The sequence below is a fragment of the Nyctibius grandis genome, chromosome Z, assembly GCF_013368605.1.
Source record: "Nyctibius grandis isolate bNycGra1 chromosome Z, bNycGra1.pri, whole genome shotgun sequence".
Lineage (NCBI taxonomy): Eukaryota > Metazoa > Chordata > Aves > Nyctibiiformes > Nyctibiidae > Nyctibius > Nyctibius grandis.
This window is the reverse complement of record NC_090695.1, coordinates 59,400,181-59,422,797: the sequence shown is the minus strand read 5'-3', so window position 1 is coordinate 59,422,797 and position 22,617 is coordinate 59,400,181. Positions and strand designations below refer to the sequence as shown.

Below are 22,617 nucleotides of genomic sequence, written 5' to 3'. Positions count from 1 at the left end.
AATGAGGTTTAAGCTTAAACTGCTATTTTCTAAAAGGTATTGAGAGCAAATTATTGAAAAAATAATTTTACCACCCTGCATGTACACTATCTGTGGATTTGTTTAAACATGCAGATTAAAACTAGCATCCAAACCACCACCAGCAGTGGATTCAGCAGTACTTGGAAAAAGTGAGAGGATACAAGGTCTCAAAGATTTCTTTATTTTCCCCCCTTCTTTTTGCTATATGGATATAATGGGATTTGAAAGGTGGCTGGAACTAATAGAGCACACTCTTATAAGACAGTCACTGAAAGTAACTAACCTTTGGGATTATAAAGTGATAATAACTTTTTGTTTTGTTTTGTTTTGTTTTGTTTTTTTAATTTGTGATTTGGGAAACAATATGGGGAATTTTTCTGTGCCAGAGCACCTTTCCTATTGATTTACTTGGTCATAATAAGGATGTAGGAACTACTTACTATTAGGTAGAGGGCAGAAGTTTTTCATATTCAAACTATGTTACGTATATAAATTATTGTTTAATAGCATTGTTTGCTTACTTTGCATTATGCAGACTTTTCTGAAAAAATGAGGCTAAGCCTCCCTTACATGGATGCTGACTGTATTGTTTTAGTGATGCTCAACTTGACGGTGATAATTTGTAGCTTCTACAATTTCTATAATTAAGTCATCTCTGAAGATTATCTTGTGTGTTCTTGATATATGCACATTTAAAGGGTTTCTTTGTGTTTGTGTGCTGCAGTCCTGTAGAAACAAAAAGAGGAAGAGACAAACTTTTTTTCAGGTATCAGTTACTATTGCAAATCTGGTTCTTCCTTCCAGTTATGCTAAGGAGGGTACTTTATAGAACAAACAGTATTTTGTGAGGCACGTAGTCTAACAATAACATTTCTTACCGAATTTTTCATAAGCTTTTGAATACAATAGTTCTTGAAAGGAAGTTATGGGAAGTTGCTAAGTATGTACAAGGTTTCAAACGTCTTTCCAATTTTCCTGTCTTGGAACAAAAAAAATAGTTTTAGGAACTCCTGAAGCTGTCCACATTATAGAATTAATTGCCCTATGAACTTCTTGTCACCTTTGAATCTCTAGTAAATCTTACTACCTTCTGATGTATTTTCTTTTCTTAATGCCTCAAAGGGAGTAGATAATTGAGAAATGGTTTCAAAAATAAATAGCAACCTGCTTGAATGCCGTTCCATCTTATCTCCCCAGTTCTTTCAAATCTAGACAGTTTGTTTAGATAATTTTGTGTTTATATCAAATTGCAGCTTACTCCATCTGGAAGCATCTCATTGATTAAATCAATGCAAGTTATTAAAAATCCCGTAAAGACATGTGACAAGGTCTATTCTTTGATCCAGAGCTTGACTTCTCAGATCAGGCAAAGAATGGAAGATCCAAAGTCTGCAGGTACTTAAATGTTTTTGTAGTTGTGTTTAGTTTCTCTTGTTTACATCTGAGAGAGAATTGTAACATAACTTTTCTTCATTAGACTCACTTTTAGCAGAACTTTAATCAGCAATGGGTTGGGGATTTTCACAGTCTGATTCTATATGCATTATTTTAGAGTAAAAAGCAGGAGGAATACGTGGTCATAGTGCAGGTAAGGGCTCTTTGTGGTATTCAGAAGTTCAGGCTAGTCCTCAAATGTTTGCAGAAATTCTTGTCGTAATTATTTGAAACTCGACAGTCCACAAAAGTAACAGGAAAAGCAGGTGTCACTAAAGCTAAGTTACATAGGTACGTTTTTATATTTAAGTATCTTTGCTGAATATTTGTTGCTCATTGTATGATGCATAGTAGTATTGCATAGAATGGTGCTCAATATTAATGGTGGTGTACCAATGGCACAGGAAAACTATAGCTGGAAGTGACCACAGTGCTTTTTTGGTACTAGCTAAATACCAGAATATTTGCTCTCCATGTTCTCTGCAGTGTATGGTATGTAAACAACTTCTGTTCTCAGGTTGAGCAGTATGATTGTCACCTGTACACAGTATCAGTGGTTTTTGTCTATTTGGTCTAATCTCCTGTCCTGGGATGGAGATAATCCATCCTTTTTACCAGTCTCTTGGCTCTTGCTATTGACACATGCAAGAGGGAGACACAAATGGGATGTATGGTCTGTTCTAAAAAAGAGATGTTGTCCTGCTCCTCTTCCTCCCTCAAAGAATTTCCTTACAGCTTTTTTTGTTGCTTTTTTTTTTATATATGATCTGTGCTGTAGGACACATTATTCTTGGTGGTATGGCTTTGCTTAAGGGCCAGTGGTGCATTTCTGCAGCAAAGCTTTCTGCTATCTTGTTGTAGCTATGTAGCTATGATGCTTTCAGCAGTAAAATTTACCATATGCACATCTGTTCTTCTTAGAAGTAATGCAGTTAACTTCTTTGATCCCTTTTATCCCTCTATATACAACAGTTACTACCATGTAATTAAAATTTCCCTTTTATTACTTGGATGGTCTCGATTACTTATATGTATCTATTCAGATATTCAGCTGTACCACAGTGAAACACTAGAACTGATGCTGCGCAGGTGGGCCAAACTGGAAAAAGACTTTAAAACAAAAAACGGAAGATACGATATTAGCAAAATTCCTGATATTTATGACTGTATAAAATATGACGTGCAGCACAATGGCTCCTTAAAATTAGAAAACACAATGGAATTATACAGGCTTTCAAAGGCTTTAGCTGACATTGTGATCCCTCAGGTAAGCATTTTCAGTTATTATATAGAATAAATTGTAGAATAAATGCTTTTTCAAATTTTGTGAAAACATCTGCTCTGTCTTTTCTATTGAAGGTTCCTGTATTTTGCAGTAATAGAAGCCTTTAACATTACCTCTTATTTTCCAGTAGCAAGCTTATTATTTTTTGTAAGAAGAATTTGATTCATAATTCATTAAGCTGTGTTCAAAGTGAATTTTTCTACCAATTATGAACATATCTGCTTCCTTTACTGCAGTGTATTAAAATAAAGTGATTCATTTCAGCCATTCTTCGTAGATTTAAGTGGAGCCCCTGTGAACAACTGTGTATTTTGAAATTGCATTTAATTTCATTCTTCCTGCTTTTAGAAATTTCATTTTCAGGCTCTTTGCAAATGACACTGTTATTCCTAGTCTATCTAATTTCACTTGCCTTAAGCAATTTAAATTTAAAAAGACCTTTCTGCTGCTCAAAATTCTAACATCCCTGATAAAAATGTACATATTAAGTTTCATAGAAATTCAGTCCAGAAGCAGACAAGTTAAACTTTCATGTAGTACAGGCTGTTAAACTCAGGTTAGCTCTAAAATGTTGTAGGCTGCAGGACATGAAATTGCGTTGTGGTAACAGGACAGAACAGACTAAAGCTTTCCTCAAGAGTCCCTGCAGCTACAGAGCACTGTTGTAAGAGAGGTATTATCCATATTGTATGCAGCAAGTGAGGGAACTTCTTCCTCTCCGCATCTTTCAAACTCCCTGACAGCAAGGAGGACAAAAAGAGCAATGATATCAAGTATATGGTCTGTTATGTGGGCCTGTTAAGCTTAAATTTTGAATGGAGTGTTAGAGAAGAGTGGGTAAAAATGAGGACATATACTGAAGACAGAAAAATAAAGACAACTTGATAAGCCTACGTAATGCAAAGGAAAAGTGCTTATTGTGCTTTCTAGGGTAACCAGAAGATCCATCATAATGATGAGAGCACTTTCATATCATGTGCAGCATAGAGCATGAAGCTTCTGGAAGAGGAGGTTTTAAATATTGTAGATACTTTGACAGATATAATATTTTGCAGTTGTATTTAACTACCCTTTTCAGTATTACTTGAGGTGAATAGGAGATCTGTGAGGTGATTTACCCCAGACTAAGAGAAACATATTAAATAGGTAATATGCCTATGTTTCTTTATTGACTGTTTAAAAAAAAAAAAGTTACTTGAAATCTGGTGAGATTAAATGCATCATAGATGTCTGGGGAGGAGGAATAATTCCCTAGATGTTTTGCTTAAGAAAAAGGGCTTCATCATACCAGACGTGGTTTAACTAGTGAATGAAAAATTGTTTCTCTGTGTCAAATCAAACAGCAAAAAGGCAAACCCCTTGTTATTTGAAGGGATGTCAGTAGTGAAATGTAATAAAGATGTTAAACAAAACAGTTTGCAGCCACAGAAAATTGCTTTAATATACAAGCTTTGAATTAGAAGCATTTTAATCTTTACCTGAATTTTAAAAGTCACTTTCTTCTTACACAGGAATATGGTATTTCTAAGGCTGAGAAACTAGAGATTGCCAAAGGTTACTGCACTCCTCTAGTTAGAAAAATACGTTCTGACCTTCAGAGAACTCAAGATGATGATACTGTAAATAAGCTTCACCCTCTGTAAGTCTCTTACTTTTTTACATGGTTACATTAATTTCCGTAAGACTTCATGGAGATATTCTGTAGCTTTCATATTTGAAATGTCTTACTAGCTCATAGTCATTTAAAAAGTATGATTTATTTATTTGTTGACAGCTATTTCTAAAATAGAGACACATCTCATTACGGTCTAATAAGATTTTTTTTTTCTTTCAAGTTACTCTAGGGGTGTTATGTCCCCTGAACGCCATGTTCGTACACGGCTGTATTTCACCAGTGAGAGTCACGTCCACTCCCTGTTATCCACCCTTCGTTATGGTGCCTTATGTGATGTAAGTTGAACAATTTTTCTGTTAAAGCTCTGATATTTTGAGAGGAACCAAAAGGACTCAATCTTACTAAAATTGTATCTATTGAAAGCTTAAAATTTATCACAATTTTTCAAACATTTGATTTCCTATTATACATACAGAGACATATTTCAAAATTGGTGGAAATCAGCATGCCTTTTAAAGTAATGCTGAGTTCCATTGATGTGTTCAGCTGTATATGTTACGGTCTCAAAAGAGATTTGAAAAGGTCAGATAATCCATTTTTTTGTTTTATGTTGTCACTTGTAATTCTTCCAACTCTTTTTCTTTCAAATTATCATTCAGGGTTCTCTTGAATTCGCTTTTGGATTGGCTTATTATTTTTGACCATTGGCATATTGTCAAGACCTCCCTACCTGACTTCAGGAATACTCATGTAGTGCAAAGTTTCTCACGTTCAGTGGATTGTCTTCCTTTCCTATACTGTCGTAGAATAGCTTGAAGGTGGTACATTATTCTCCATCTGATTGGCTTTGAAGCCAAGGACTAAAAAAGACAAGGTTTTTAAACTCAGAAATAACCTAACTGAGCTCTTGGAGAGGATAAATGCAGCACCACAAAGCCTACGTAGCTGCTTCTAAGATAGAGTTTGATTAATATACTAACTTTTGAAATGGTTGTATTGACATACTTGCTTCTGACAATGGATGACTAAACTCACTGATAAAAGCATTTTTAATCCTAGACCTCTGTGACATATGCTACAGCAGATACAGTCCTAGTTTTAGCCTGATAAACTTCTAAGTTTCCTTTAAGGTGGATTACTAAATGTATTTTCTCCAGAGCATGAAAAAAGGTGAATATTCATTTTAAAGAGTTTGGGATGTGATGGTTATTTTTACTCTGTGTGCTAGAAGCCTTCATTTAATCTGTCTGTTTGAGTTGTAGAGTGATATCTAGAAACATTTTCCACAATATACTAGTTGAAATGAGTTTATCGCAAAATTAACAATTCCCATCAGAAGAGTTAAAATGGTGCCTCTGTCTACAAGACATATCACCATTGGCGAAAGAATATGAAAGATACACTGAAACAAAATATGAAAAGTTCTGATCTCCACTTTTCATTCATTTGATTAGTAATTTTAAGTCACCTTTTTTTCTGGTTGTATCTCTGTTTTTTCCTTTAGCTGTGAAAAGCTTCGTACTTCTGCTGTGAATGTAAAATCCATGTAATTGGGGAAAAAGGGAACATCAGTCTTTAAAGAAAATAGCTGGTTTTTATGTGTTGATTTTTTTTCCCCCCTTCATAAGGAATCAAAAGATGAACAATGGAAACGAGCTATGGATTATTTAAATGTTGTCAATGAACTCAATTACATGACACAGATTGTTATCATGCTTTATGAGGATCCAAACAAGGTATTTAAAATGGATAAATATCTTCAGAAACGAGTGGTGCTAAGCTATATATTAAAGTGTAAACCTATTTTATCATTTTTCTTCAGGAACTTTCTTCAGAAGAACGTTTTCATGTGGAGCTGCATTTTAGTCCAGGAGCCAAAGGCTGTGAGGAAGATAAAAATTTACCAGCTGGATATGGATACAGACCTGCCTCCAGAGAGGTAAATAATTATGCCTTTCTTTAAAGCAAAAGTTAGTTTTTCTGGATGTGGACATACCTAAAATAAACACTGGGAATTTGTTAGATAAAAAATACAAATGTGATTTTTATTTTGGTAGAAAAAGATCTAGTAAAATATAGGCAGTCCCAATGTATTCCATTTTGAATGGACACTGAGGTAATGGACACAGATAATTTGGACCTTCTATGGCTTTCCCAGAATTTTTGCTAGAAATACAAAATACTCACTGTAAGAAAAGTTATATCAACTTCAGTGTCACGTCAATGATATTCTGGCAACTGAAACAAATACTTAAGAAAGTAAGGTAGTTTGGCATGTTTATGAATACAGATTGTTGAGGAAGAATTGATATTTTCAAAGATGTATGGGCAGGTCTGTGGAGTTACCACCTGCTTTTTGAGAAATGAATGAAAGCAAATCTTGTCTGGAATTCTTCTATTGACATGCGGGGCCAGGATTTTATTACTATGTCAACAGAAAATTGGAGAGAGATATGTTGGCTGAACAGTGTGGTTAATTAGGACCATACTGTCATATGCAGTGGCTGGTTAGAAGCAAATACACATAGATTATTGAAGTCTACAGTAATTTGTTCAATAATATATGATTTACATCTTGTATTTTTAAAATTGGCTTGCTTTATGTTTACACAGAAGATTTATTTAACAGCCACTTCTGTCTACGTGTTGCAAGGTGTGCAGCTAAATTGAAAATGAATTATGTATTGTTTGTAGAATGAAGGCTCAAAGAAAACCTCTCATAGAAATGATAGTGATGAGGAGGCACATGCTTCTAAAAGAGATGAAACAGATCGGTCAGTAGTGATGTTCAAGCCAATGGTATCAGACCCAATTCACATACACAGAAAGTCACCCCTTCCAAGATCCAGGAAGATTGGTTCTGTTGAAGTAAGTGTTTAATGTTCCAGATAATGTCTTTCACAGAAATTAACTTTTGCTTACTTTTAACAAAAGAAAAACAAATGTAATTCTGCTTTTGATTACACAGAACCAGTATGATGTTATGTCTCACAAAAGGGTTGCTCTTATTCTGTGGGAAATCCTCCATGGCAGTAATTTGTCTGAAATATTTTTTTTTTAAAATGAATTATTATTTTGCGATGAGACTTATTTTCTTTTTTCTTTTTAAGCCATTGTAGAAAAGCTGATATTTGAAAATGAAGACTTTTTTCAGTCTAAACCTACATTTTCAAACTAACATACATTGCTTTTGTATTCATCCTTACAAGACATCTACTATTGGGAATTAAGAAAACCTTCAGGGTGATCATGCTGAGAGGGAACGGAGGGATTGGGGGGCGGTAGGGTAGGTACAGGAGGTGAGAGACATGTCTTCTGCTGTATTTGCTTTCACGTGGGGTGAAAGTGACTCCACTTGTCAAGCATTTGAAGGTAAGAGAATAAACTGGAAGCTTTTTTTTTTAAGTGGGTAGGGTTTGTGTTTCATTAATTCTTTAGATAACATCTTGGACAGTCTAGTCTCCTGTCTTGAAGGCCATAACACTTAGGTGTGCTTCACAGATATGGCTTTAATGTCACAGAGGTGGGAGGATGCACGGCAGTATCACTGATACCATTTGTACGGTTGGGTGGCAAAGCTTCAGATGGTGCATAGTGGCACTTCTGTGATATTACTGCTAGAAGCAGACTAACAGCTTCTTATTTCCTCATTTTCAGTTGCTTAAAACCATCAGAAATGAAGATTCACACCAAAAGCTTTTCCTTTCATGTTTGTGTTGGGAACGGGCTGTTTGTGTGCAATGAAAGTATTACAGATTTGCAAGTAACTTGGTTATTGGTAGTGTGGAGAGAAAAAGGTGCATAGTTCCCTTCTGTAAGGATGTCTGTAGAACTTACATGACTTCCGTAAATTAACAGAGATAATAAATGTGAATGTCTTACATTTCTATTTGCAAGTTTTATCATAAACAAATGCTCACAATATCAATATTTTGGATTTTTAAAAGCTGTTTTCACTATGATCATGCAAACTCCCCTCCTAGTTATGAGTTCACATACACACAACTTAATAGTCTATTACTTCAAACTTTTAACCATTTTCATTAATTATGTAGAAATTACTTTCAAAAGGTATCAATAACATAAATTGCTATATTTTGACTGTGCAGATAATATATGTTTAGATGGAGTGTGTTTCAGCCTTCAGTGCTTGTTTGTTTGCTGGACGAAAATAGCCAATTTAAAGAAAACATACACTATGAAACTTTTTTGAAAAAGTAAAATTGGAAGTTTCATCTGGCCTACTGAAATCTGCAAAACCAGTATTTGGAATATTTAAACCAAATGGTATTTTCAAGTGTTTAAAAAAAGTCATTGCAACTTAAACTGCAACTGCCTTGAACCCTTTTCCCCCACCCACCCCAATAAGGCAATTCTCTCTTCACCTATATCCATTACTTTGAAAGGACGCTGTCAGGTGTGAGCTTATATGGAAGTTTTAATCTGGGAATATAGTCAGCAATATTTACAAAAGGATTGCAACTGTGATTGAGTCATGAAAGTAAAGAAAAAGCAGAGTTCTGACAGTAAAATGAGAAAGTAAGGCATGGGAAATCAAATTCTGTATTGCTAAAAATGTTGATTCCTAATGATACGTAATGATTTAGGGCATGGGGGACTCTTAGCCTGACACTGTCCTCCCTTAAAGTCTTAATAGGTGTCCAGCATCAGATAATTTTTAGGGCTTTTTTTTAAGGTTGGGAAACTACTGCCAGTCAGGTTGGTGCTACTACCAGTAAGTCAGCTGCAAAGTCTCAAAGGCGATTCTAAAAATGAGAACCTTTTAGATAAGGTTATAGACTAGAAATGAAAACTATTAAGTAATAAATAGGAAAGTGTAAGAGGGGGGAAACTATTAAACAGTATGTCAAGGATAACAGATGTTCTGTTTCCAACATGTGGGAAATTCTTCAAATTATGAATCATTAATTCTTGATAACAATTACTTTTCTCTCATATCTAATAATTAGTCTACCAGAAATTTGATCAAAGTGTTGTATTAAAAGATATAATTGGATTAAAAGATATAAAAGGAACTGATAACTTCCTAATATTGTAATATTACTGTTCCCTATTTGCTGTTTAATAGTTTTCAAACCAGTACATAAAAGGGTGCAAGCAGACTGGGTTTTTTTCTTTTCTGTTCATTTGGCTCTGTTGAATCTAACTTTGCACGCTTTGCTGTTTTTTGCCCCCTTTCTCACTTCCAGGAAGAGAGCCCCCTGAGTGTGTCTAGCCCAGAGTGTATTGGTACCTGGCTGCATTACACCAGTGGTGTGGGTACTGGGCGTCGAAGACGCAGATCAGGGGAACAAATCACTTCTTCCCCTGTCTCCCCTAAATCATTGGCTTTCACATCCAGTATTTTTGGCTCATGGCAACAGGTTTTTAAACTTTACTTCATTAAACATTATTATGCATTCCAAGCAACAACCAACTGTCTTTAAGGACATCTAATCCCTTGTTACGGATTATGTTTGAAGCGAATTCTTCCACTTCTTAAAATTACTTCCCGAGAATGTTTGGGGGAAAAAGAGCAAGTGCATGTTTTTCCACTGAATGTGTTACACGTTTTCCTAAAAATTTGGTTTCTTTATAGGAATTGCAAATGTTACCACAGTAAAAAAGACTTAGCCTACTGCCTAATGAAGCAGATTTCTGCTTTGGTTTAGTTGTCCTTTAAGACTTTAAAAACAGCATTGCTTAATTTGGTGGTAGGTAAATTGAAAAACTTTTTTTTAATAATTGCAACCAATACCATTTAAAATAATTTATTTGGTACTTCATATTGCTATTCAAAACTTGTTTTGCATTTATCATATTTTCAGTGGCCTGGTATTAACTATTGCAGGGAACAAACTCTAGCACTAATAATTCTCGCCTTCTGTATCCAGAGGTATCTGAAACTCCCAATGCAGTACATCATCCATTGACTTGTACAATATTTTGAAAACTTTTCTAAATATTGGGGGGGAAAGGCAGGAAAAAAAGAAACAGTACATTTTTTTGAAGTACCAGTGAAGATCTAAAGATTGTTTAGTATGTCGAGATATTGTTTACATGTATGACAATGGATGGTGTTCTGTTACCCATATCCTTTTTCTTTGAAAATTTTCATAATTTCTTTTTATTGTGGAAAATTCTAAAACTATTTACATAGGAAAAGTTTATATCAGTAAAGGCTGTGAGCATCTGAAGATTACACTGATTGAGCCCGTGCATGGATCAGTGATTGTATGGTGTCCTCAATAGCTTGTCTGTCTTTCCTTCCCTCCCCTCCTTTTTTCAAAACAGGCGCAGTTTAGGAGAGTGCATTTGGTAAAATGAAATAAAATGTCTCAAATGTCTGTTCTCACATCTGTCTTGGTCTGTGTCCTTTCTCATTCTGAATGCTTGCTTTGCACCACTTCATTGCAAGGAACTTATATGTGAAATGGACTCCCTTCAGAAGGGGATATTGCATGATCTTTTATGTTTCCTTTACATATTTTTACTAACACTTATCATACAGCTTATTAACACTTGTCTGTCTGAAACAGGCTGCTGTATCAACTTAAATGGACGTTTCATGCTGCTGTTCTACTTTCCTTTATTTTTCTGTTTTTTATATCCAGGTCCTATCAGAAAGCAATAGTAACTTAAGAACACCAAGAACTATTCTGGAACAAAAGCAGAGTGGTCTAGGTATGTGCCTACAGTTGAAATTTTGTGTGATGTGAGCAGCTTTTCATCTGCCTGTTGTTCTGTACAGTTGTACGTTCTTTGAATAGTTTTCATGTTAACAGGACCCAATAGTATTTGTTATCAATAATATATGATGAGTGTCTGCCTATAAACTGGACAATATTTCTGCAGCAAAAGTTTTCAAATAAATTGTAACTAAAAAGAGCAAATTATTTGAGACTGTTCACACTACTCACTCTGTACTGCTCGCAACAGGTACACAGGATTATTTTTAACATAAAGTAGATTTTTAAGATAATGTAGTTCATGATTGAGTTTTTGGGTTTTGCAACAATCTTTTGGATTGAAATAGCCTGCACTGGAGACTGTTAAAGCACTCTTCTTGAAAATTAACGTTTCCTACTGTGGGCAATTGATGGAATTGAAGGTGTTTTACTGAGGGGAGGGGATGGGGAACAAGCCTGAAGTTTCTTGATAATATCAGGGGTTTTGCACACATTCCCTCTCCTAAAATCATTTTCTTCCTTTCAGCATTAGAATGAATCATGCTATAATTCAATGAGTTGTTTCAAATTCTTTTAATTGAAATGATGCTTTTCTGTTGCTTCTTTGAAACAGGCATATATATATGACTGATATGCAAAAATATGAAATCTTGCACTACTGTAAATCAATATAACGTTTTTTTCTGTAAGTGTGTCTTTTCATGGGAAAAATGAAGTGTAGAAAATGCATAAGCTAGATGCATAAACTTAGAAGTAGCTTTTCCTTTCTTTGTAAAGGTCTGTATTTTTTGTATGTCTAATCTTTCTGTGATACTTTTCTGCCTATTATATTTTTCCTTTAGTAAAATGCATACATCAGGTGCTCTTGTTTATCAAAGTCATGTTTTTTATTGTGTGCTTGCTAAAGTTAAACAACTTTTCTTCTGCCAATGCGTGACACAATATGGCTTGTGGAAGTTGATGCATTTCTGTGCGTAGATTAAGGTATTACATTTGGTGTGAAAGGCTTTTGCCACAGACCAGGCACCAATTTATTTTGGCTGTGATTGGTCACATGTGCTAGTAATGTTTCCCCTCACTGGGTCATTAAAAGTAATGAAAGGAAGTATCACTGGATAGAGAGGTGGTTTTCAAAAAAAAGCTGCTGCTACTTATTTAAAATGTAAAAGATAAGTTCAGAGTGAAAAACCACTTCTTTCAACTAGTAGTAGAAACTAAAGGAAAAAAATTGCAACTTTTTTTTTCCATTTTGTTCATTGTTGTATGTCAGTTTCATTTATGGTTGATGATTATAAAATTTATTTTTATATTTCTGTCTGTGGCTTTCAGTGATTTGTTAAAACTCCCATCCCAGTGGCTGGAATGTATGAGTTGTAACAAAAGTACTCTCACTTGCACAGAGATGTACAAAAGTCTTCTTAGGAAAGGAAGTCAAGCTAAACATGGTGGAACTTTTAGGTATTTCCAGTTTGTAACATTGTCAATAATGGTAGCTGAAATACAAATAAAGTATTTCCAATTTGGTTAACATTATGTTGGGGTTAGAAGGGAAATACTTCCATTTTATGTCTGTGGAAATGCATGAGTACTCCATTGCAGCCTGTCATCTCACAGGCTGATTTAGATGAAAGCAATGAGCAGTATTTTTCCAGTTTATGTTTGTTTCAGAACTGCAGGTTTTAAAGCACACAACTTTCACATCATGGTCATCTTGGTTTTGTTTTGTTGTTTTGGTTATGTTTACATTGATGCTAACTGGTAACTTTTCTTTACCAAAAGTGAAAACAGGACAAGAACTCACTTTGTTAAAGCCAGTCCTCTCTTTGCACATATAGCAGAGGGTGCTGTGTCATGAGTAGAAGCACAATAAATTATGATAGTTTCAGCCTACAAGTACCACTCTCACATTACAAGCATATTGTGAACCTGTCCAAGGCACTGCCAAAAGCTGCCTTTTGTGTGGTAAGAGCTATGTGCTTGCATGCTGCATGCATCCCCAATGTGAATGGACGAACACCTGGTTGTTGTATGTATTTTCTCTAACTCCCATCAGGGTCTCACTGTGCGGGCCTGTTTAGCACCTCAGTGCTCGGGGGTTCTTCAAGTGCACCTAACCTACAGGATTATGCTCGTACTCATCGTAAAAAGCTGACTTCTTCTGGCTTCATAGATGGTATGTGCACACTTTCGCACATGCACGCACAAACCCATGTGCCACATTAAACTTCTAAAGATAAATCCTAGGTTACTGATTTTAATGGAATCCTACAATCCTTTGCCTTAGTATTAATTGTATGAGTTTCTGTTGCTTCTTTATTGCCCGTAGCTTGCTTATGTTTAACTTTATAGCATAGCTAATTATTGTTTCTGTCTTGAACACTAGGTTACAGACTTGTAATACATGCCAGGAGATTTCAGCAAGTGCATTTTTTAAGTAAACCAAAATTTTGGTATTAAATTTTTTTTCTCATTTTAAACTAAAGGTTTTACTATTACTTATTGATCTCAAAATGAAATAAATTACTTGGAGCATATAGAAGGAATGAAAGAAATTATAAACTAATAACTTAAATACTGACGGTGAAAATTTTAGGATTCCTGACCTTTTTTTGGTGGGGTTTGGATTACAAAGGAGCAGGAGATTTTCAGTTTTGGATAATCTGGGGTAGAGAAGAAACTCCCTCATTAGATTTCAGAATGTCAAGATGCCAAAGCACACCTTTATAACTCTGAGGTGAAACAGTATTCATGCTGTTTTCCTCCAATTCACTACTCAGTGTTTGACTCTAACCTGATATAACCTTGTATGCCAGAATCACTAGCTCATTCTGCTTGTTTTCATACACTTCATTACACATCTTGTAGTTACCAACAATCCAAATTATCTTCTTTTAACCTCTATTTAGATTTTAGCCCTTTTCCTTGGTCCCTTCTGCATGCCACTCAGTTCTAATACCTTCTCATCTTTTTTTCTTTCTTCTTCCTTTCCTTTTTTAAAATATCCCTCTTTTGGTAGCTGTTACAAATTTCAGGTACCTGTTTTTCTCTTTCTCAGACACCACACGCGGTTCTGCTGTTAAAAGGTTTTCTATCTCATTTGCTCGACACCCAACCAATGGTACGTTTTGCTTTTATTTTAAAAACAAAAACAAAAACAAAAGGTTCCTTGTTTCATCCCTTTTATTTTTATTTAAAATATGGGGTGTACAGTATCATCCAGCCGTCTGTCATTCCTAACTTCAAGCACAACTCCGAATATATTTGTAATCATTAGATATCCTAAATCCCTTCTTTACCATTCATTAGTATAAATACAACATCAAAATTCATTCCTTAGAAAAATCCTTGAAAAAATTGAAGTGCCACTGTTAATCATGATCTCTGTAATAAATTATTCTCCCCAATTTCTTGTGTGATCAGACTGTATGGTACAAGATAAAAACAATTAAATCTGATCTTTATTGGGCATACACTTCTTGATAGCTGCTGCATCTTCTTTGTCTTTCTCCTGTTGAGCTGTTTCCGTGAGCCTCCTGATTCTAAAACAAATCACTGAATTGACAACTGGAGTTTATGACTATCTTCTTGAAGTTATGCTGAATTAAAAAACTAAAGCAGAAGCTTTTGTTCTATTCCTGCTAAATTGCTATGTTTATCATCGGACAAAAATTTATTTTACCTTATCATACTTCTCTGTTCATCAGATGTGCAAATTACTTAAATATTGCACTAAAAATTACAGCAAGGGAGCTGCCTGTTGCTTACGTTGGCCTCTTGAGTTTCAAGAGTGAAAGTTAACTTGCCTTCAGTCTACCATAGTTACAAAAAAAGTCTGGTTTAACACCCAGGATAGAAGTATGTCTTTCTCTTCGTCAGCAAAATAGTTCACGCCTACCTTTCTACATGATTAAATAGGTCAAAAATGTACCCTGTTCATGAAAACCAGACTCAGTCTTCAGCATCCAACAGATCTTAATGTAGCTCTTCCAGATTTCTCAATTGCACTTTTAAAATGTGCGTGACTGCTGGCTGAGTAGTGATGGTGATATTATTGAAACTGCAGTGGAAATCATAAGCATTTTTGTGTTAGATTCAAAATGTATTTGCTTAGAAACAAGGTTAAAAAAAAGACTGAGTTTTTGTTTGGCTTTGCTGAGAAGCGAAGTAGTCTATTATATTAATTTGGAATCCACAGTGACTTTCTGCACTGCAGTGCTTCTTGAAGGGAAACTGTTATAGTAAGGCTGAATTAATACTATTAAGACTGTAAAAGGCCACTTCTAGGGTCCTATTTCAAATAGGAAAGTTAGGAGTCAATTTTTGTCTTTAGACTCAAAACCAAATATTTCCAAAACGTACAAGGTCAGAAAGTAAGAACTGCATTTGAGTATCAGTGTCTAACAATATGATTACTTTCTGTTCCATTTAGTACTATCTTTTTGTGACTGCATTCTTTAAAAAAAGGATTTAAATTGCTTTCAATGAATTCATTGGTTGTTTTGATTCATTTAATACAGCAGTTTTACCACACATCTTTTACAAGATTAATGCATGCTGTGTGAGCTCCTGTGAAACCTAAGTATATTGCAGGTTTCTGAGGGTTCTCTACTAACATAAGAACATATTGATGTTGTTTTGTCTGTCCTCTGGACTATCATTTTGATTCTCCTTGTCCTTTTCACTCCGTTTTTTCTTATTTTTATGTTGTTATCACACCCTCTTAACTCATTTCAGACTACCACCCCATCTTTAGTTCAAGGAACATGGTGAAACAAGTATCTTCTGACAGTGCTTTACCTTATTTTCTGGGCCTTTGTGCAGAACACCCACACCTCTTTAGGTGCTGGTCCATTTCCTCTGTGGAATTTCTAGGCTCCAGTGGTATGTCTCTATAGCTTTTAAATGTAAGGCATCAGGGTGGCTTTTTGAGATGCTGCATTAACCCTTTCATTGTCTTGCCTTTTGATGGGGACAGTGGTTTGAGAATAAATATAGCCAAAACTCAAAGGCTGTTAGTTTACAGGAAATTGCTTTTTTAAAGGGATACTGTCAGGCTTCTTCATCATTAGAATTCTAATTTATTTCTCATAACATCATAAAATATTTTATCATTAAAAATTCAGATAAAACACTGCAGACAGATTTCCAGGATATCTTTTTAAGTCATTCCCCTTAGATGCAAAGATACTACAACGACATGTTGGGATATGGCTACCCGATAGCAGAATTGTCAAAACTAAAACCAAAAAACTATGGAGGGGAAATTCCTTAAAGACAAAAACTTTTTTTCTTTTCTTTTTTTCAAAGGGCGTGGGTGTATTTTGAAATTCCTTTCTGGTTTTCTGTAACACAGCAGTATAACAGTAATAGTTACTAAAAACCTGACATTGTCCCACTACGTTCCTTGCAAAATTAAAAAAATAAATTCTCATTCAAATGATACTGACTTTTCTGTCAGGGTAAAGAGATAGATCTTACATTTTACTGTAATGCAAAGAAAGGGTTTGCGCTTTGCATGCATGCCTAGTTATTTAGGATATTAATATGTATGCCAAACATCTTAGTGCTTACACTGAAGCTTAGCTACTGCCTTCATAGGAAAATAGAAATTAAGTATGTGGTGGTGTTTTTTTTGTACATGAATACCAAGTTTCCATGAAATGCAACATTTTATTTGTAATATAAGTGATGCTGACGTAAGTACCCTTTGAGTGTATATTTGAAGCGACTGTCCCTCAGATTTGAGTATGGCCAAGGTGGATCGAAATATAAATACAGACATTTGGGGGCTGAAATTTTGTTGAGTTACTTCTCTATGCAAAACACTAAATGAGGAGTGAATGGGGAACACTGGATATCACAGGAATATTGATGCTTTTTATTTTCGGGGAGGGAACAGTTGACAGTCATAATGCTATCTCTAATAAATGTACCTTGAACTGAAATTCTAAACATTATTTCATTCACTATTGTTTCTTCATTTAAATATCTTAAAATAAATGTAGCAACTGTAAATTTACAATATTTAATTGCAAAGTTGTAATGTTACAGATGTATGTTGAAAACACTAATGGACATATTTTCCTTCTCTGAAATGCAATTGGATGAAGAGCTGTTCATTGAGTTATCAAACTTGCATCACTTCAGAGAACTGCATTTTTTTTTTTGCCAAGATGTTTAAATGCTTTTTAGTATGTTAGTAATATGGATATGCATGGTTGGTGTATGATCAATACTAATGTAGAAAAGCAAAGTCCAATAAATTTTTAAATTTTGGGCTGCTATACTTACCTGTTCTAATATATGAAACTTCTAGTCTTTTAAGTACTGTTTTTAAATGCATAAAGGTAGGTGTAAATCTGTCTTACAAAGTTAAAACATGTAACCTCAAGGTACAAAGGTGCTAACAGTGGTTTTCCTTTGATATTTAAGGCAACAGTTTGTTTTCACAGAATACTGAAGATGACAGAACGTGAATTCTGCAAATTTATTTCTTGGAAGTTGTAGTATTTTTAGCTCTTGTCTGCTAAAAGTTGACAACATACCTATCCTATTTTACTTGCATGAATGAGTTATCTATTTAGTGTTGTGCCAGGTATGAGAATGAGTAGGAGAAATACTACCATTCCTGATTATTTTTTTTTTCAGTGATTTACTAAGTTTGTCATAGAGGAAGGTTATCTTTCATGAACTGATTTGGGAGTAGAGCATAGTTGTAGTATTTGAAGACCACTTTATGTGTACATGGAATTTGTATCCCACGGTATGTTACATGGTACCTTTACTTCAGTGCACCCTGGAAATTGGCACATCTTGTTCCAACTCCTATAATATTTAGTGTTCATGATTTCAAGAGTACTATGTCTGCATGTGCTGATTTAAAATAAATACTTTTTATCACACATTAATACTTGTCCATGCAATAGCTTAAATCCTGTCTTATGTTTGGAAATCTCTTTTTTTTTATTATTTTTCTTTCAGGTTTTGAACTATATTCCATGGTGCCTTCTATTTGCCCTTTGGAAACTCTACACAACTCCTTGTCTCTGAAGCAGGTGGATGAATTTCTTGCCTCTGTTGCTGCCCCATCAAGGGAAAATCTACAGGAGACATGTACTGGTTTTAGTTTGTAATTATGTTCGTTTAAAATTGTTAAATATTGTCTAGTTAATCTTTCCAGTATTTTACAGCTAACAAGTCAACTAAGACTACCGCTTTAAAAAAAAGAAATATGTACGTAAACCATAATTTTAATTTTTGCAGTATCCTTTTGTGGTATGGACACTATCATAATTCATTGAAATCTCTGTTGACTGGGATAGTAATAAGGATTTAATGAAATCGTAATTGGTTTATTTCCTCACATTAAGAACTTCTCTGTACTTTCCACACTGTTAGCTGAATTACAAGGAGTGCTTTTTAGTAAGCATGGAGTATTTCCATCTTTATACTATGGTGTTGTATGGGCAGTAACCTCAGCAGAATAGTGTTGCCTTCTGCAAGCCTTTTACATCTTAAAACTGTGTTATTTCCCATCTCTTTCAATATTACTTGGGGTTTCACCTGCGGAGTGCCTTGCAGTTACTCAGTATTTTAGTAGTTTGTGCTACATGTTTAATGTTTAAGTGATCTTGAAATGAAATGCAAAGTGAGTTCTATTCATGTGCATGTCTCTGGGAAGATGGCTTCCCATTCTGATTCTACTGCCATGTCTTGGAAACTGTCTCAGTTAGGTCAGATTTACCACCTGTTAGGATGCTTATAATTCATGTGTCAGGTGATAGAAAATCATTCTTCTTGAGGAAACATCTGAAGACTCACACTTTGATCAGAAAATTTGTTACAAAGGTTACCTAGATACTAGGATTTTTCCTTTTTTCTGTTATAGGATTTTTCCTTTTTTCTGTTATAGGATTTTTCCTTTTTTCTGTTATTTTAGTTTTATACAGTTTAGATTTTAGTCAGCATCTAATTTGATAGGGTGTGCCTCCTACATCTGAGAAGGAAGATAAGCAACTTAAGAAACCTGATGTTACTGAAAAAGAACTCAGGGAGGCTTACAGGTATTTTAAAGTTCTCAGCTATTTTAAAATGCTTTGTTACACTGGTTAGGAAGTTCATGTCTCTTTAAAATGAGTTCAGAATTTAGAGTAAACAAGATGAAAAAAATATTTTAAAACTCTGTCATACTTCTGTGATGGTCTGGTTGTCACCTTTCTACAAAGGAGTGGTTGGAAATTACACCTGATAGAATTGAGGCCATGGGTGCTTTGTTCTCCTTCTGCTTTTCTATAACATTTGGAAGTTGTCTAGAGAATAATCTACCGTATGCACTTTTCATAGGTGTTTTGGACTAAATGGCTTCCAGTGCAATCTTCATAACCTATGAGAAGTAGCACTAATGCTTTTGCCAGTCTTCTGGCAAGGCAGCTGTTACTGAAATTTGGCTTAGCTCCCTTAGTAGCATGAAGTTATCATGCTGCCTTCTGAGGTAAAAAGATTTTTATATTTGTCTTTCATGCCTTGAAGTTTTGACACTAGAGTCAAAAATCGGTAGCTGAGCTGCAGGTTGTATAACTGTGGCATCTCTATTGCTAGCCAGATACACAGTTCTGTGGCTGCTATTTTTGACATTTTGCTCATGTGAGCGTATTTTTATTATTAATAATGTGTATATTTCCCCCCCCCCATTTCAGCTTCTCCAACTTACATGATTCCACTGTCAGGAAGAAAAATTTCTTTAAATACATATACCCCTGCAAAAATTCAACCAACACTACTTGAAACCTTGCCTGAAAGGATAGCAATAGAGAAACCAAGCTTATGTAAGTAACTTCTGTCAGAGGCAGAATGGCTAACTTCATTACATTATTTCCAGCAGTAGGATTCTTTCTTATATATTACGTAATATCTTAGGGCAGCTATTTCTTTACATTCCCTGTCTGTGTGAGTGGGATCATCTCACAAGGTAGCCAGAACTCAATAGCATTGCACAAATAGTTTTAGAAGTAAAACTGTGCTAATGGTTACTTTCTCTTATCTTCTGAAGTGATCGAAAGAATTTCTATGGACTGAAAATTCATGGGGTTTTGTTTTGTTTTATTTTTAAGCATGACAGTATTTCCAGCTATCTCCAAGTAAGCCATGCAAAGGAAATTTATTTATTTAAATGGCAGAATTTCTAAGATGTTTTCTAAACATTTACCATAGAGCTCTGTGACCAGATTCTGACTAAAGCTGCCAATAACATGGTGATGAGTTCAATAATTAGTATATCAGTCTGAACTGTCAGCCAGCTACACTGTCTGCTTTTGGATAGTTGGGCTGTTTTGAGGGCCTCTAGAACAAAATCCCATTGCATTTGTGATCTCATTAGCCATTAGATACAGTGTAGCTTTGTGTGTGTTTCTGTGATAGGTGACTTGCATTTTTTCTTGTGTTTGATGCTTTTTAGCATGGATGTTCTTAAGTGTAAAACCTAATACTTTTTTTTCTTTATCTGTACAGCTACCCCTGGATCTTCTGTTTATGTATCTAATGTTAAGCTATCTCGTGAGCAGGCCTTGCTAGATGTAGAACTTAGTGGTGAAGCTCTTTCTGAGAAGAAATGATCAGACAAAACTGGAAGCAACTTCTTAAACAATTATTTAGTGTGCGTTCAATTACTAAGCTTTCAAAAGCCATTCATGTCTGCAGTTCATAGTGCACTTAAGAATCTTCAGTCTATACATGGTTAACTAGTGTGCACACTACATATTTAGGTCAAATGTCTTTTCTCATTTTCTAAAACATTTCAGGAAATATTTATTTAATCAGTTTGATGAACTGCACACCTTTAATGAACCTTTTCAGTGTCTTCAAATATTTACTGTAAACTTGTACAAAAAGAAAATGCCAATGCAGTGGTATGTGTTACAGTGGCTCTGTTGATGTCACTGTAATGAAGGCATTGTCTGTTGTCATTACAAACTTCTATTTTCAGGAGTTTATAATCTTCCCGTGAATTTCTTTTGTGGGCTGAAATGTAACACACATCTTGGCTAGAAGCTCTTTTTTAATTTAACGACATTTCCAAAGAGATCTCTTTTGCCTGGTTTTGAAGATAAGCAGACGTTTTCTGCATTTGAATTATTTTATATCATATATGCTGCAATAATTAGGCATGATGGAGTGAGTTAATGTCTTTTCACTTTTGACTCTCCTTATTTTTATCCTGTGTTTACATCGGACCTGTAACATTTAAATCCAGCTTCTCCTTTGTTGTTTAGTATACATGCTTGTATACGGGTACCTGTGTTATCATCCAGCAGATAAAACTGTCTTTTATATGTCTTTATCAAAAGCTTCTTTTGTTTACTAAAAAGATAGTTTTATTTCCTTTGCCATATGTTTCTACAAAAAGGTGATATTAAAAAGCAGGTTTCATAAAAAGAGAAATGGTTTTAGCTGGTCTGCTAGTAAGTTTATCCTAAAAATTGTAAATATTCCATCTATGCTTTATTATCATCCCTTCATAGTAGAGAGAGAGACTGTGGTCTACCAGAACTCAGTGCTTACTGTTGCAAAATACTCAGGATTCATCATGGCCTGGGAATTTTCATACCTCTTTCCTTCCGATCTTAAGTGGTTGACAACAGCTCTCATTAAAAAAAAATTGAAGATTTTATAAGAGCTGTGAGAAGCATTAGTAAGTCAGTGGAACTTCGAGTTACTGGGTTATGTAGAGTAATCATGCAGTCTCAGCAGTTCTTGTGATTTTTTTCTGTGGCATGAAAAATTATTGAATGATTATAATTATCCCAAATGTATGAAAATATTGTCCACTTTTGTAAGTTCAAGTGGCTGATTATTAATAACTGACTTCATAACCAAGTTACATAATTCCTTTCACATTTAAGTTGCAGAAGACGTAGCTTCCAAGTAATATTTTTAAGTAGGGCTCTTACGCGTCTCCATAGCCAGTGCAACTATAATTACATTCCCTTTGCCACAGGGTCTGTTTTCAGTGTTTACCACACATGAAATGGCTTTGGATTAGCAGACTAATTATAAAAATGCTGGTTAAACACCAAAAATATGAAGGGTTTCACAGCTATATACTTAAAACATTTCATTTTCTGTAGTGTAATTGTGTTATCGACAGTGTTGGTCTTGCACACGAATGAATGTACACTTGTTTACCATTTAAAAAAAGATACTGTTAAAATTTAAGTATGCGTATCATTCCAGTCAACCAAAGCTGTGGCATAACTTTTTTTTTATGTGCTCCTAAATAAAAAACAAGGTCGCTGGCAACTTCTCTCCATTTTGTTTTCTTTTAGGAGTATATGTGAAGTACAGTGAGTAGTTGACTCAGTAGTCTCAGTGGAAAAAAATTTACAAATAAGCCATTAATATACAAATAAGCCAAAATCTCTCTTGGCGGTGAAGGACATGACTTATAAGAAATGAGGATTTATAAATTCATACAGAAATCCCTCCTCAAACAGGTAAACGGTAGTCACGCATTACATTCTGCACTGCTTCCTCATGTTCCAGAATGGTAAAGTTAAATACAGAACCATTGTGAGTGC

At 34.8% G+C, this 22,617-nt stretch overlaps 1 protein-coding gene across 9 annotated transcripts in view; it reads left to right on the top strand.

The window, feature by feature from the left end:
* Positions 1-22,339, top strand: part of PPIP5K2 (diphosphoinositol pentakisphosphate kinase 2) — a 53,759-nt gene extending 31,420 nt beyond the window's left edge. For 3 of the 9 annotated variants that reach the window (XM_068424005.1, XM_068424004.1, XM_068424003.1), the window contains exons 18-31: positions 1,275-1,416; positions 2,499-2,722; positions 4,252-4,379; positions 4,576-4,690; positions 5,984-6,091; positions 6,178-6,294; positions 7,050-7,223; positions 9,566-9,739; positions 10,970-11,039; positions 13,098-13,217; positions 14,100-14,162; positions 18,026-18,157; positions 19,741-19,869; positions 20,552-22,339. In XM_068424005.1, coding sequence (XP_068280106.1) covers positions 1,275-1,416; positions 2,499-2,722; positions 4,252-4,379; positions 4,576-4,690; positions 5,984-6,091; positions 6,178-6,294; positions 7,050-7,223; positions 9,566-9,739; positions 10,970-11,039; positions 13,098-13,217; positions 14,100-14,162; positions 18,026-18,157; positions 19,741-19,869; positions 20,552-20,655 — 1,800 coding nt within the window. In that variant the 3' untranslated portion in view covers positions 20,656-22,339. The remainder of the gene's footprint in view (positions 1-1,274; positions 1,417-2,498; positions 2,723-4,251; positions 4,380-4,575; positions 4,691-5,983; positions 6,092-6,177; positions 6,295-7,049; positions 7,224-9,565; positions 9,740-10,969; positions 11,040-13,097; positions 13,218-14,099; positions 14,163-18,025; positions 18,158-19,740; positions 19,870-20,551) is intronic. The other 6 variants (XM_068424006.1, XM_068424008.1, XM_068424007.1 and 3 more) reach the window with 6 other exon arrangements.
* The last annotated feature ends 278 nt before the right edge of the window (positions 22,340-22,617 follow it).